Raw genomic sequence first — 15,247 nt, 5'->3', positions numbered from 1 at the left:
AAAGGGGACACAGCTGTTAGATATGTATTACAATCCAAGCCGGGCAATAGGGCCTTAACTAAGATAGGGGCAGTGGAGCAGAAAAGGAAAGTGGACCTGAGGACATTTTGGGGGATTGTGGTGGTTTCAAGACTGAGTAACTAGAAGAATATTGTTGATTATTGAGATTAGAAACCAAAGGAGAAGTAGTTTGAGGTTTAGAAGTCGGGAGTAGGATGTGTTGAGTTGAAGGTGCCTGTCAAATATCCACCTAGGAGTGACTGGGCAGCTGCAAGTGCAGCTGTGGAGCTTAGTAGTTGCAAGAAGACTGGAGTTGAGCATTTGTGAGTCATATGCACCAACTGAAGCCCTGGGAAAGGATGAGCTCATCCGAGGCTAGCCTTTATTGTGAGAAGTGGGCCAAGGGTACACATTATACCATAAGACAAGGGACAAAGGCAGACTTTCTCACTGGAAAAGTCTGACCCTGTGTGGAGACTGTGGTGAAATACAATTCTGATGACCAGTTCTGAGGTTTCAACCTCATTCTTCCTTTGCTGCAATCATGCTGGCCAAGGTGACCTTGTCTCCACTATCCTCAGAAGCCTTAGGGTTTGGCAAAATAGTAGCGCTACCAGCCTGGGAAAACTTCATTCTGGTTAATGTTTTACTGTCTGAAGCTGAAGGAAGAATTTGATTTCCCACTATCTCTGGACTTTCAGTGTCCAAACAACTAATGTGTTATTTAAAAATGAGATTGTAACAATGAGACCAAAAACCTAGAAACTGGAATTGTTGGAAGTTTTGTGTCTAAAATATAGCACATTAGTCATGTGAGGAGAAAAATCCTTCATTCATTACACCAAAACAAATTTCTGATAGGAAAGAGATTTAAACATCAAAAAAAAAATAAAATAAAATGAAACCATAAAAGTACTTGAACAAGAAAATATAGTATTGCAAGACCAAAATTTTCAAGCGAAGCCCTACTTGAAATCACCCAGTTTTAAAATGTTAGCAATGATTTTAAAACATTTTAAACTACTACAGATTTAAGAAACTCCCCATAGGCTACCAGTTTTGCAACTTGATGTTACACTGCCTGGGATGGTTGGTGGGTGAGGGGAAGTCTGCCTAGCATTGCTGGGGCTGGGTGATCTGGGACTTACAGATGGAGTAGGATTTTGCCCGGTGTGGGTAGTGGTCAGTCTGTAGGCAGAGGGCCACTGTTATTGCTGAGGCTCTGAGTGGTTCATAGCATCTTGAGATTCAGATTCCAGGGAGGTGTACTGGGGAGTGATGAGGCCTGACTGCCGTGGAGCCTGGCCTTCTCTGAGTGAATGATGGGGAGCCTCAGAAGGGTTTTAAGGCATATGGGGAAGAGAGGGAGAGGCGGTTCTGCCATCTTTTAGGAGGAAGTGCGGAGGATGGAACCTGTGCAGGTGAAGGTGGGCTGCCGGCAGCTGTGGTTTCTCCTCCTGTCTCTTCCACCTGTCAGGCTCTGATTTATACACTTCCCTAAGGTGTTCCTTAGGCAGATGGCATCCCTTGGAGAAGATGCCTCCCCAACCTATTAGAAATATTTTCTTACAACTGCTCGTGCTCCGTATTTTCCATCCATCTGCAGCCAGTCCCACCACTGCTGGACACACCTTGTCACCCAGTCTGCTTTTCACCATGTTGTGGGGCCCAATCACAGTTTGTCTTAGGTGGACTTCAGTGCTGGGTATGTGGGAGGTGGAGCAGAACAGGGGAGGGTTGGTAAGCCCCCAATGGTAGCAGCCTTGCTGCATGGATAATGTCTCCTTTAGTATAGGCAAAGCCTCATCTTGCTGCCAGCCAAAGCCTTGCTAGGGAGAACATATTTGGGGAAGAAAAATTACTCGAGTTTTCCTCTGAAATGTGTCCCCTTCCCCTTCAGCTGCCTTGCCTACTTCCACAGCTTTTAAAACTCATCCTGAGACTTACATCATATGCCATCCCCAGGCACTATGACTGCCCCCAGGAATGGCAGTGATCTCCCTATATTAGCATGATAGCAATCCTCACTTCCTCTCTTTTCTGCCAAGCCGTGTTGTCTCTCTTTCCAAAACCTGCAGAATCCATCCACTTCCCTCCACCTCTGGGGCCACTACCCTCATCCAAGCCACCATCCCCTCTTGCCTGGACGACTGCCCTCGCCCTTCATTCTATTTTGTGCACAGCAGCCAAAGTGACCTTCAGACATTCAAATAGTAGCATATCCCTCCTCTTAAAACCTTCCACAAGGACTTGTTACATGTAGCATGACCTAACCCCATGGTGTCCTGTAAGACCTGGCCCTGCCTGTCTCTCCAAGTCAGTGCATCTGCTGTCTCCTGTGCTCAACTACATGTTGACCACATTGGCCTTAGGCTGGCAGTTCCTAGGAAAAGCCAAGGTCCTTCCCATCTCAGGGACTTTGCACTGCTCTTCCCTGTACACTTTCCTGTACTCTTCTCATGCTGTGTGAAGGCATGTGAATAGTTGTCAAGGCATGTAAAAAATGAAGGCCTGTGAAGCCCTCTGAATAAACATATTCCAGAGGGGCTTTTTGCAAAGACATTTAACATAGGCTCACCCATTTCTGAGCCTCAGTTAAATATTTATTTACTTAATAGCCCTTTTCACAACCTGAAATCATTTTGTATATTTATCTGTCTCTCCTACTGGGATGTACAAATCCCCTTGAAGGTTGGACAATGTTTTTCTTCTTTCCTGTGGTATCTCCAGTACCTGGTATACAATAGGCTCTCAAAGATTTGTTGAATGAATGAAAGGACAGATTGTTTAATTAATTCACTGTTTCTCAGCAGCATATGAGCTCTTTGAAGGCCGGGTCCTGTTTTTACTCATCTCAGTCGTCTCACAGCCTAACATGGTGCCAGGCGTAGAATAAGTGCTCCATAAACATTAGTGAAACTGAAATCATTGGACTGAATTTCAGTCCTTTTTTGTACAAACGGTTCTATCCCCTCATCACTGTGTACCCTTATCTTTTCCCAGAGCATAAATGAAAATAACAGGGAAGAGGTGGCATTTATAAGAGGGAGAATTCCTCATGCAGGTACAGGAAACAGAATCCAGGAGGAGTTACAGGCTGGATATGGCAGTTGTTAGAAGCAGAGAGGCAGAGGTGATTACATGGCTACATAGCCCTAAGAAGGCTGGGGGAGTGGGCAGGGGTTCTATACCATTTATTCCACAGTGTGTTCTGGGCTATTTTAAAGAAGGATTTTCAATCATGTTTGTCCCTACCGCCACCTGTTTCCTTTTGGGAATGGTAACAGGGCTACGTGCTTGTTGCAGGGACAGGTGGATAGGGAAGAAGCTGTGAGACAGTTCCTTTCCTCAGTGAGCAGGAGAAAAACAGACAACCTTTCTTGTTTTAGCAGGTAGTGGCTATGGCAAGAATTGTGGGGAGGATCATTCCTAGGGTTTTTAGTAGGTTTGAGAGTAGGACGAACTCAGGACTAGTTGTGGCCTTTGGGGAAAGGAGGTGGTCACAATGGATACTAAACCCGACCCCTCTCTTTAGAGCTCCTAGAAACATCCTTTTCACCACACCCACTGCCACTACAGGCTCCCCAGAATATGGCTGCAGGCCCCATCTAGTGCCCTGGACCAACGGCTATGCTCAGGATAGGGAATGGGGATGGGCCTCCTAAATTTGCTTCTAGGGAGCTTTGATCCTGGAAGTCCAAAATAGAATTTTGAGCTCGTTTCTCTTAAAACATCACAAGTATTCATTCAATAGATCTTGAGTGTTAACTAAGGGACATATATAGTAAGTACCTAGGAACTGGAAAACCAGTGGAGAAGCAAGAAAGACATAAGGTCTCTGACCTCAGAGGACTTGCAGTCTATCAGTAGAGACAGGAAGTTATACTACATTACATTATAAAAGGTATCATGGGAGGGGGAATACAAGATGGTCAGAAAAAAAGAACAGAAAGAAGGGGCTCAGCATACAGTAGTTGGGCAGTATTTGTGGAAAGGACAGATGAGTAAACGATGTATGTATAGTTTCCTATGACAAATTTCCAAGCAAGTTATCAGGCAGGCTTTATGGTGAGGGCTGGGAAGTAAGTTGCCGGGCATAACATTGGAATGCACTTTTCCACAGAAACAAACCATCCTGAGAAATGAGCTTTGGGAACACTTCCTGTTAATAGGCAGAGAACAACCCTGGATCCACGTACTGGGAAAGTGTTCTGTTGCCTTTGTTCCCCCTACTCTTGCCCCATCCAGAAGGATAAAGGTGGGGGAGAGATGGGACACTGCCTGGAAATAGCCTCAAAGGCACCATTAAATTCCCTGGTGTTTGTTGGAAGGGGCTGCAATACTTGCCTGAATGGCACCAAGGTTTTCAATGAGTTGTTCAGGAGTGGATGATCCCAGGAGCACAGAACTCACACCTTCATTTCTTAGGCACCACGCTGGGAAAAGAGGACACTGGGTCAGGTTATCAAAGCACTTCCTATCATTGATTAGCTTATAAACACCAGCTATAGCTGTTTGTTGCAGCCAAAATTTATTAACTCCTTTTGTGGAGGAGGTACAGTGCTTTCTAGGGTTAAAAACCTGAGCAGCACTCCCAGTTGTGTAGATTTGACAGAATCTGTGAAAGTCCAGCTGGGAGAGGAGATGGGAATGCATAGAGGCACTGGACCATGGATTGTAAGATTCTCTCCAGCATGCTCAGCTGCCCTCAAGTAGAAGCAGAAAACACAGATGCACTACTGTCTTTCTTGCTTCTCCACTGGTTTTCCAATTCCTAGCGCACTATATGTCTCTTAGTTAATACTCAATGCATTTGAGTTAGCTTGGAGCTGAAGGCCTTTTTGCTTTCCACATAAAACCCTGTTCCCACAACTGGGGCATTCAATCCAGCTACCCACCCTAGAAACACATTGTTATTCCTGTTATTTCTGAAAACAGCTAACACTGCTCACCAGCAGATGGCTGGATTCCTGTTTCTACGTTGGCCCACAACCTCCTGTCTTTCCATTGTATTCATGGTCTCACTTTTCCACATCTGTTGCTTGTAGTCCTTGTAGACTCTGGTTTTCTGGTTCCTTCGTTCCCACCTACAGCACTATACTTACTTACTGGCAGCACTCTCTGGACCTCCCTTTCTTCCTAACCCAAGATTCATCCCGTGTTGATTATCTAAATTACTCTCTTACAAACCCTCATACCCCTCACTTCCTCTGCTTCCTTAGCAGTTCCCATCAGTACTGCTTCTGTGTTTTTGGCTTCTGCTTGCTTCTACTTGTGGGCAGCTAAGCATGCTGGAGAGAATCTTACAATTCATGGTCTGGTGCCTCTGTGCATTCACATCTTCTCTCCCAGCTGGGCTTCAGCCAGCTTGGCCAGCCTCACTCTTGGCCTTGGTCATCTCCTTTCTCTTCCTGAAATGACCTTAAACCTGTACTATTAAACCATCTAATCAACCCCTGTCTCTTACAGTGGATGACCCTGTCCTAATGTATATAGAAAATATATACATTTTAGTATGTCATTTATACATACATACATTTTAGCATGACATTTTGCATATCAACAAAACATGCTAAAATTTCTCCCATTCTAAAATAAGCTTCCTCTGATCCTTTATACCTGCCTAGATAGTGCCCCAACCTTCTTCCCCTCTTAACTTCTAAAAGGTCAGTTCAGATTCCCTTACTGACCTTCTTCACATTCCAGTCACTTTCATGCTCTGTCCAGAAGCCAAGGTCCCCAGGAGCCTCCTGGTGGTTACAGTGGACTTCTGAGTCCTTAGCTGCCTGGAACTTAGTGTTGCTGCAGACTTTTAGATGCAGTGTCTGCTGGGCCTCGCTGCTAGATGCCTCACAGGCTCCGCAAACTTCTTGCTATGACGCCTGGCCCTCTTGCATTCCCAATCGCACTTGGGGGCATCACCAGCAATGTGACTTCCCAATCTGGAAACCTGGGAGTAATCTTTAAGAACTGTCCTTTTCTGACCCTCTTTTCCTTTTTAACTGCTAAGTCCAGTTGATTATTCCTCCTAAATATTCCCCTAATCAAGTGGTTTTCAAACTTTGGTATGCATCAGAATCATTCAGAGGGCCTGTGAAACATCCATTGTCCTGGCTCACTCCTGAGTTTCTGATTCAGAAGGTCTGGGGTGCGGTCTGTGCATTTTTAACACACTCCCAGGTAATGCTTATGCTGATACTGCTCCTCTGGGACCATGCTTTTTTTTTTTTTTTAAAACCAACTTTATTGAGGTAAAATTTACCCATAAAAAATTTTACCCATTTTAAATGTACATTAAATAATTTTTATAAGCTTACCAACCACCATTTTTAATGTGCAACCTTCATTTTAATCCAGTTTTATAACATTTCTATCACCCTAATAAGATCCCTACCTCAAGTTGAAGGCAAACACTGATCTGCTTTTTGTCTTCAGATTTGTCTTTTCTGAACATTTCATCTAAATGGAATCATACAATAGGTGGTTGTTTGTTCTGGTTTTCACTTAGCATATATTTTCTAGGGTTTTCCATATTGCAGCATGTACCAGTATACCATTTCTTTCTGTTGCTGAAGAGTATTCCATTGTGTGGATACAGGGCTTAGTCTGACAATGATCGCTTTGGGTCAGCTGTCTTCTCCACCTCAGTCACTGCTGCCCTCACTCAGCCCTCACCATCTCTCTCCTGCATAACTGGTTTTCCTCCCACTTGCTTGAATTGTCCCCTTATACTTCCCTCATACAGCTCTCATCCAGCCAGTAAAGGTTTCTCTAAGCAAAAATCTGATCATGTCACTTCCCTAGCTAGTGCCTGACTGAATCATTGTCCTGTAAGATGAGGTTCTTAATTCTTACCCTGGCACACCTTATTTTCTAGCCTACCTCTGCAGCTTCATGGCTCCCTACCTTGAACTTTGCTTCAGAAGCACTCACCTGTCTTTAAATCCTCTCCATCCCCAAGCATCATGCTGCTTTTCTCCTCTTTCTCTCCCTTCCTTCCGGAGCACACTGCTCAAGCTGTTCCTTTTGCCTGAAATGTCCTTTTGCCTTCCCCTTTCTTTTTGCCTCGCTAATATCTGCGTATCATTTGAGATTCCCCAAAGGTATTGCCTGCTCCTAAAGTAATTCCCTGTGTTCCACCTCCACTTCTTGTTCCTCCAGAAAATCTTCAGGGGCAGTAACACCCAAGGAGCTGTCATCTCCTGTGATAATAATTCCTCTTTCGGGCATACCTCCTAAAGGGCCTGCATGAGGCTGTTTTACAGTTAACTTTTTTTTCCTAGTAAGTAGAAAGAGAACACACTCTAAAGTAAAGATGAAAAGTATAATATAGTAAATATATAAACCAGTAACATGGTCATTTATTATCATTATCAAATATTATGTACTGTACATAATTATATGTGCTAGACTTTTATATTACTGGCAGTGCAGTAGGCTTCTTTATACCAGCATCACCACAAACACATAAGTAATTCATTGCATTAGGACCTTAGGACAGCTACAGCATCACTAAACAATAGTAATTTTTCAGCTCCATTATAATCTTATGGGGCCACCTACATTTATGTGGTCCATCATTGACTGAAACACCCATAATTATATGTGGTTTCTATTATCTTTCTCTTAAACGGTGCATATGGTTTTCAATTGCTACCAGTAATCATGACCTTTCATGGACTCCAGCATTAGAAAAGCAAATTTTATGGCCTTCAAGAAGTTTCAGGGTGAAGCTATTTCTCTGGGATCAGCTTTTCATGTGGCAGCAGCCTTGGGCCTGTCACAGCCTTGTATCTCAGCCTCTCACCAACCCTGGCTTAGTTTTCCATGGAGACAGAAACTTGAGCCAGAAGAAATGGATGTCACTACACTGTTTACCCCCAACACCTGTGATGGTGTATGTGTTATCACTGACATGTTCTCATTTAAACTATGTTATACAGGCAAGGGGAAAGAAGAAAAATTTTTTATCATGTAGAAAATTCTGAGGAACCTCAAATACCTCACTTTACAGAGTACTTAGCAGGAGTTTATGCTTCAGAGATCAGTCTGTCAATAGACATTTTATCATGGTAAGGGTGTGGTCAGCAATAGAAAACTGGTCTCAGCAGAAGTCCCCCTACAACCTCATAGCTTAGTAATTTTCTTACCAACAGCTAGCTGAGGTAGTGTACATCCCAGACGCTCCGCAATTGGGGAAAGGTCCTTTAGCTTGTTTTGCTGTTTTCTCCCTTCTTCACTTATAATTCTTTCTTTCAACCACTGGTAGCACTGGGGAAAAGCATAACATGTAAATGTCTGGTAAAGATTTGATGTCAAAGAATGGTAATTCAATAAAATATATGAACCTCATGATAATTTCTTGAATTTTTTGACCCTTATGATTCAGACTGACAAGGATGATTTCATGCAAAGAAATGTTCCTCATGATCTTGCTCCTTATCAGTTCAAAACAGATTGATTTTGACTAATATTCACCATTCAGATTGATCAGCATGCACAAAAGTTGTTAAAAACCTGACCCTGACATATAACCAATTATATCCTGGCCTGCCCAATAGAAGAAATAATATTTCTTATTGGGATAGCCCAATTCCAGAATGTAGCGCCAAAAAAAGTACATTTACATTTTACCAAGATCTATTATGTCTCGTTTTTATTAAGAAAGCTGGGTGCCAAGCTTTCTGCTCAAAGAAAACCATAATTTTACATTCTTGTTTAGCTGTTTTTCTCCCCCTTGCCTTCAATTCACTGCTAATCTCTTATTCTTTTTGTAATGAGGCTTTGTTGTTAGCTTCTGCAGCTCCTTCCTAGAAGCAGATGTGGCGTAACTGATAGATACCAAGAAGATTTTAAAAATTTTAAAGTGGATAAAGACTTTGCCAAATGTTATTACCTATTGTATAACTACTGAAACTTTAAAAAGAAACTCAAAACAGGAAACTATTATTTTAAGCCAATGAGAAGAAACTGACCCTGATCTGTAGACAACAAAATGAACCTAATCTCCTAAATATAAAGAGAAAAATCTTCTAGAATTTCTCAGTGCCCTACTTTTCAGAAGGTTCTGCTTTTCCTATGAGAAAGGGAATAACAGATTCTTCTACATAAAGTGAGCAGTAAGCAGCAACACCCAGAGGAAAAGAATATGTGTAAGAGTGTTAGTCTGTTTTAGGGAAAATAATTAAAAACTATCACACTGTGTGGCAATGTGGACTTTCTCTCTTGCATGTATTTGTGACATAATTGTCATTGCGGATCTTTATCTTCCCAGAGGCACAGAATGCTCTGTAATAGGCACTGGGCCATAAGACACTCCACCCACATGATTTCAATAGGCTACAGGCTTTTGTTTTTTGAGCATTTTTTCATCATTCTAAGACAGTATTTCCAAAGAAAAGGGTAACCATATTATGTTTTGTTATGATTTTTTGAGTTATTTTGCCAATGAGAAAAAGAGAAGGGCAAGCCGCCCCAATTTTGCCTCCTAAATCTCAAAGGCTTACGGTCTGGCTCCTAACTTGGTAGTCTGCTTTGGGAGATGGCTAACATTTTCCCTGCCTTAGCTCTGGAAAGCCTCAGCTTCTTCAAAAAGAAGGGTGGCCTGGAACCTGTCTCCAGAGATGACAATTGGTACCAGTGGTGATGAGGCGGACACTGTGAACAATGGGCACTGCCTTGGGGCCTGGGCCGACTTCCTGCACCCAAGTGCTGTCTTATGTCAGAGAGTCCCTGAACTAACTTTTGCTGTCCTTAGTGGGAAAAACACCACCAATCCTCACTTAAGTTTCATCACATCTTTCAGGGGACCAATATCTCTGAGTGTTTTCAAACAGACTAACAAAAATTGAAAACTAATAGCCAACTGCTTTTTGAACAATTGCTTATTATTAGTATTAGGAGAATTTCTGAGTTTCAGTATATATCAGACATGTAAAGAGTGGTTGATTTATCAATCTTTTGTAACTCTTCCATTTTTTAAATCTTACATGTAGCACATTCTCTTTCTTAGGATTGAGTTGCAAGTTATATGTATGTGTGTGTGTATATATGTGTGCTACACACACATGCCATTTTCAGAGACAGACTTCCAAAAGTAAAAAAAATAAATAACAATCGAGCATTTATTTATTGAGTCCCTATCTCCCCACCCTCAACACCGTAAGTCTCATTGTTGCTTTAATCTATGGAAATATAAACAGATTAAGATTTTTCAAAAGTAGACGCAGAGTTTTTGTACTGCTTTCCTCATACCAAAGGAAACAAAAGTGTTTTGGGAATAAACAGCTTTAACTGCTTTACGAATGAGAAAATGTGAGTGGAGACAGGTGATGAGGCTTAATTAAAATATTGATTAAATATGGAAGCAAACAAGTGTGTTTTGTAGGAAGGTTAGAGGTGGGTTTGGTTGTGTCAGTAATAAACCTTGCTTGCTGACTGGGCAGTAATCCATGAATCAAAAGGTGAAATCTCCTCATCCAACACTATTCTATCACCCCACTGCACTGCAATGATTTGATTACATGTTGGTCTTTCTAAATCGAGCAGGTAGAAGGCAGGGATGGCTTGTTGTTTGTGTCAGCATCTCCAGTTCTGACACTTGTGGCTGCAAGGAGGAGGGGCTCAGCCAATACAGTGGTCAGGGAGGAGTCAGAGAAACCAGAGTTTCCCGGAGTCAAAATAAATCTCTTCCCATTTTTCAGATTGATCATGACACCTCCTTCTCAAAGCAGTGTTACTCTTGCCAGCAGTCCTGTGGGACTCCACAGGGCTTGTGGATACCATATTATTTCATACTTCACCCTTTCATATGTCTGTCACTCTTACAAGTCCTGGAGCTACTCCTTGAGGGTTGAGACTGTCCCATTCATCCCTGTATCCTCTGTACCCAGCACAAAGTCTGGGTACACTGAGTAAATATTTGTCAATGAGATAATTGAATGAGCTTTTCTCCACAGATTAGTTGGCTATTAGTTTTATGCATATTACAAAACTCTAAATTTTCCTAAAGCCTATTTCTTTGCCCTCTCTCAATACTATGATGATTTTATATGTCCCCATTTCATACGTGTTTATATTGGGGTGAGAATAGTCTGTGAGACTTGCCTCAAATCCCTAATTAGTTGTTAGTTAATCTTGGATTGAACTCAGGCTGAAACTGTAGCCATGGACAGAATCAGTCACATTTCAGTTCTGGACCTTGTCTAGAATAATTTAGCATCCAAAATTGTTGACTATTTCTACTAAAACATCAAAGTCTTTGACTCAAAACAAAAACAAAGTCACTATTGAGGTTGAGCTCTCCAGGTAAAATGCTAGAGCTGAAAACCTGCCTTCTGAAATTTCACCATAATGTACAATATGCTTAGTTTCTTAATATGAACACCTGACGTATTTGGACCACCTTTCTCCCCCAACTTTGATTCATCAAGGTGTGCATGCTTCCTATTTTTCTTTGACAGAGGAGTACATATTTTTATAATCTTTTTTGAGTCAGGGTCTCACTGTATTGCTCCGGCCAGAGGGAAGTGGCATGATCTCAGCTCACTGCAGCCTCATCCTCCCCGGCTCAAGTGATCCTCCCACCTCAGCCTCCTGAGTATTTGGGACTACAGGTGGGCATGATATCTGGCTAATGTTTTGTATTTTTGTAGAGATGGGGTTCTGCCATATTGCCCAAGCTGGTCTCGAACTCCGGGGCTCAAGCGATCTGCACACCTCCACCTCCCAAAGTGCTTGGATTACAGATACGAGCCACCACACCTGGCCTGTAAGTTTTCTAGAAAGCATTTTGCCAACAACAGGGAGAAGCTGCCAGTAAATTTTATGGCACTATTTATTTCTATTTAAAAGCTATACACCTGGTCTCTTTATCAGACTTTATTGATCTTATTATGGCTCATGAAATTAATTTAACAAAGACTTAAGTACCTCTTGTGTACTCATCAGGCTCTGTGATGAGTCAGATGAGCAGGTTTCTGTTTCTGTCCTAGATGTATTCACAAATCATTTCCTAGTAACTGGGGAAGTGTTTTTGTTGTTGTTGTTGTTAGTGTTCCACCCCGTCAATGATTTCCTTACGATCTGTGTTTGTACTGCTTTCTAATGGAAAATGCCATGATAAAGTGGTGCATAACCTGAGCTGATCATAGTACCTTATCCTTTTGGCCACTGTCATTAGTCTCACAGGTTGGCACATGACCTAAGCTTGGCCAGTCTTCTCTGGACTGAAGTTGGTAAATAAAAGATCACTTTTATCTTAGGTTACATGCCTTTAGAAATGTAAGCCTGTGACCACCAGCTTTCCTGCTCCTGGCCTTGTGAAGAAGACCGATTTATAACAGAAGAAAATGATACCCACATGCAGAGAGAAATAGAGGAGATCGAAAGTCCTGACAATATACAAGTCCATGGATGGAGTCACTGCTGAGGCCACTCCATACTTCCCAAGGATTGTCTTTGTGAACCAATGGAGTTCCCATTCTCTGATCAGATTAGTTTTCATTGAGTTTTGTTACTTGCAACCAGAGAATTAGAAGACTCTGTAAGAAGTATTAATGGAATAGTAGAGAAGGTACAAATAGCTCAGTTTTATAAAGTTAGGACAGTCTTCATACAGATGAAAACAACCAAGCTTTGTCTTTAGGACTAAGGGATTCTGCAGGAGAATGAAAAGAAGGACATTTCTGGGAGGCAAAGGAGAGTGCAGTGTATTTGCATGGAAAATGAAGTAGTATGATACAGGAGACACAAATGGAAAAATAGGCTCAACTTACATCCCAAGGGAATTTCCTTGAATGCTTTATTGTGAAGTTATGGCTTTGTGCTATAACCAATGATTGGGAAATCATTAAAGGATTTTAAGCAGGTTGATGATATGGTCAAATTAATATTTTAGAAAGATTAAGTGGTCGCAATGGTGGGTTGTTGAGAAAAGGGGAGGAAATCAGAGCCCAGATAGGAGGCTACTCCAGTAAATGTGGTAAGAAATGGTGAAGATCTGAACAAGGGCTGTGCACAAGATGGACCTTAGAGTCAAGATAGAGTCTGGAGGATTTGGTGCCTTGTTGAACAGTAATAAGGAAGGAAAGGAGGCAGTCTGAGATAATGCTTTGGCTTCTGACTAACTAGATGGATGGGTGGAGGCACTGTTAAGCAAGAAAGAATGGCAGGTTCTGGGGGTGAGCATAGATTCCATTAGGCATGACTGATGCCCATGGGACTTCCACTTGGAGATGTCTAATAGACACAAAGAAGGAGTGCTATGTAGCTCTGCAGTGAAGTCAGAGCTGATAACACAAATTTAGAAATCATCGTTAGAGTAGTGGGGGCAGATGACGGAGCCCAGAAAATCCCCTGGGTAGTGTTACTTTCTAAAAGAGCCCTAGATAGGTATTTTTCATGCTGAGTTAATTTAGCCTTCATCGGCTGTTCAATACTACAACAGATGCAAAATATTAACATCTTAATCTTATCAGTATAACAATAGCCAATGTGAAACACAAACTATTTACTTATTCTCTTTTAGGGTGAGATGAACGTTACCAACTTATTTATCTACTTGCCCAGATTATCTATTTTTTAATTTAATCAACCTCCCTTCTTTCCTCCCTCCCTTTCCTCCCTCCCTCCTTTCCTTCCTTTTTCTTTTTCTTTCTTTCTTTCATGGTATCCTTATTCACTCCTAAGGTTTCTCTGATATTTGCTTCCTTTACTTTTTTTATTTTTTATTTTTTTGCTCTGGTAACTATACTCAAGTGGCTTTCCTAAGTGCACATATATTACTGCAGAAGCACTCAGGTTGATAATGTAGAGCCTTGAGAATCTGCAGAGCTCTAAAGAAGCATACTTTGTGATCAGCCACCTTTCATCTGTTGAGAGCTCTTAATGTTTACTGTTAAGGATGTTCCAGTAGATACAGAGTTGACTTTATAAAAGTCAGCAATAGAAATATTTCCCAAGCTGCTTTTGGGTTTAGCCACCTTCAAACATTTTGTCACTCTTTTTTTTTTTTTTTTTGTCTTCTTTTTTCTTTCACTAGTGAATTTGTGAAAGCTTTTTCAGCTGTTTGCAAGATTTTCTCAAACAGTGATGGATGTTAGACAATCATGCACTCCAAATACAGCATAGCTATTTCTTCCTCCTTTAAAAACCTGGGTTTAAAGGGAAATAAAGATGTCTTTGAGGGAGATAATTAATTAAGAGCCAGGAAACCTGGGTTCTAATATCAACCTTTTCTGTTATGAGTTTATGGTCTTGGATTGTTATTTAAGGTCTTTGTGTTTTAGTTTCTGCATCTGAAAAGGGTCTACCTCTCAGCAGGTTATTGTGAGAACAGACACTCAGCATATATAGAAGTGCTTTGAATTTTTCAGCAAGCTTCTGAAAGAACATACGGCAACATACTTAGCTGACGAAAAGTCATCTGTATCCATTCTCTTAGTGAGAATAAAAGTTGATGAATGAAAACACTTAGCTCAGTGCTTGGCACATAGTAAGTACTCAGTAAAATTGTAATTTCTCAGTGCTTCCCTTCTTTCATTTTTTCCTTCTTCACTCCCTTTTTGCCTTCCTCCTTTTATACCTTCTTTCCTAAGATGCTTTTAGTCTTTGTTGATTTGTTTAGACTTGTTTCAGAACAATCTTTAATTTTCAAAAGCAAGACCTTATTTTGGGATAATTGTTTTTTGTAATAATACAAAAACTAGAAATGGGACCATATCATCATGCTTTAGGAGATATTTATGTTGTATTATTTTAGAGAACAAATAAGCAAAAGCTCAACTGTTATAGACAGAAAGGAAAGTCAAAGACCTAGAACCTTGAAAATGTTCTGATTAGGGAAGCTCATGGTGGCCACAGCCACAATGATTAAAGGATTGGTGGTTCAGACTTGACTTGAGCTGTTTTCCCAATAATTTAGTGCTGATGGAGGCAAGAGAGTGTGTCAGGCCTGTACTTCCTCTTGAAGGACTCTGGTTTGTCTGAATTTTTTAAATGCCTGTATTCTCTCTCCCTTGACATTACAGAGTAATTTGTGATTCTAATGTTATTACACATTCTACCAAGTTTTTAAAAACAGGCATGTTGTTATTAATAAGGAGAGATGTTTGGAGTACTCTCCAATAAATTAGTCATCAAGATATCCTGAATGGAGGTAATTTTGTGTCAATGGTCTTGAATGTCTTTTTGCTTCAGAGCAGAATTTAAGCTGCCTTAAGTGATAGAAGTTTTGCTATGTATCTGT

At 41.2% G+C, this 15,247-nt stretch overlaps 1 protein-coding gene across 3 annotated transcripts in view; it reads right to left on the bottom strand.

The window, feature by feature from the left end:
* The window catches only part of KCNAB1 (potassium voltage-gated channel subfamily A regulatory beta subunit 1), a 370,457-nt gene that overhangs the window by 2,614 nt on the left and 352,596 nt on the right, over positions 1-15,247 (bottom strand). For all 3 annotated transcript variants that reach the window (XM_064378850.1, XM_012447348.3, XM_012447349.3), the window contains 2 exons: positions 8,151-8,271; positions 4,348-4,436 (listed from right to left, as the gene is read on the bottom strand). In XM_064378850.1, coding sequence (XP_064234920.1) covers positions 4,348-4,436; positions 8,151-8,271 — 210 coding nt within the window. The remainder of the gene's footprint in view (positions 1-4,347; positions 4,437-8,150; positions 8,272-15,247) is intronic.

This window comes from Aotus nancymaae, unplaced genomic scaffold (assembly GCF_030222135.1).
Source record: "Aotus nancymaae isolate 86718 unplaced genomic scaffold, 86718_ANA_hifiasm-v0.15.2.pri h1tg000019l, whole genome shotgun sequence".
Classification (NCBI taxonomy): domain Eukaryota; kingdom Metazoa; phylum Chordata; class Mammalia; order Primates; family Aotidae; genus Aotus; species Aotus nancymaae.
Note: the sequence above shows the minus strand (reverse complement) of the source record. Positions and strands in the feature narration are given on the sequence as shown.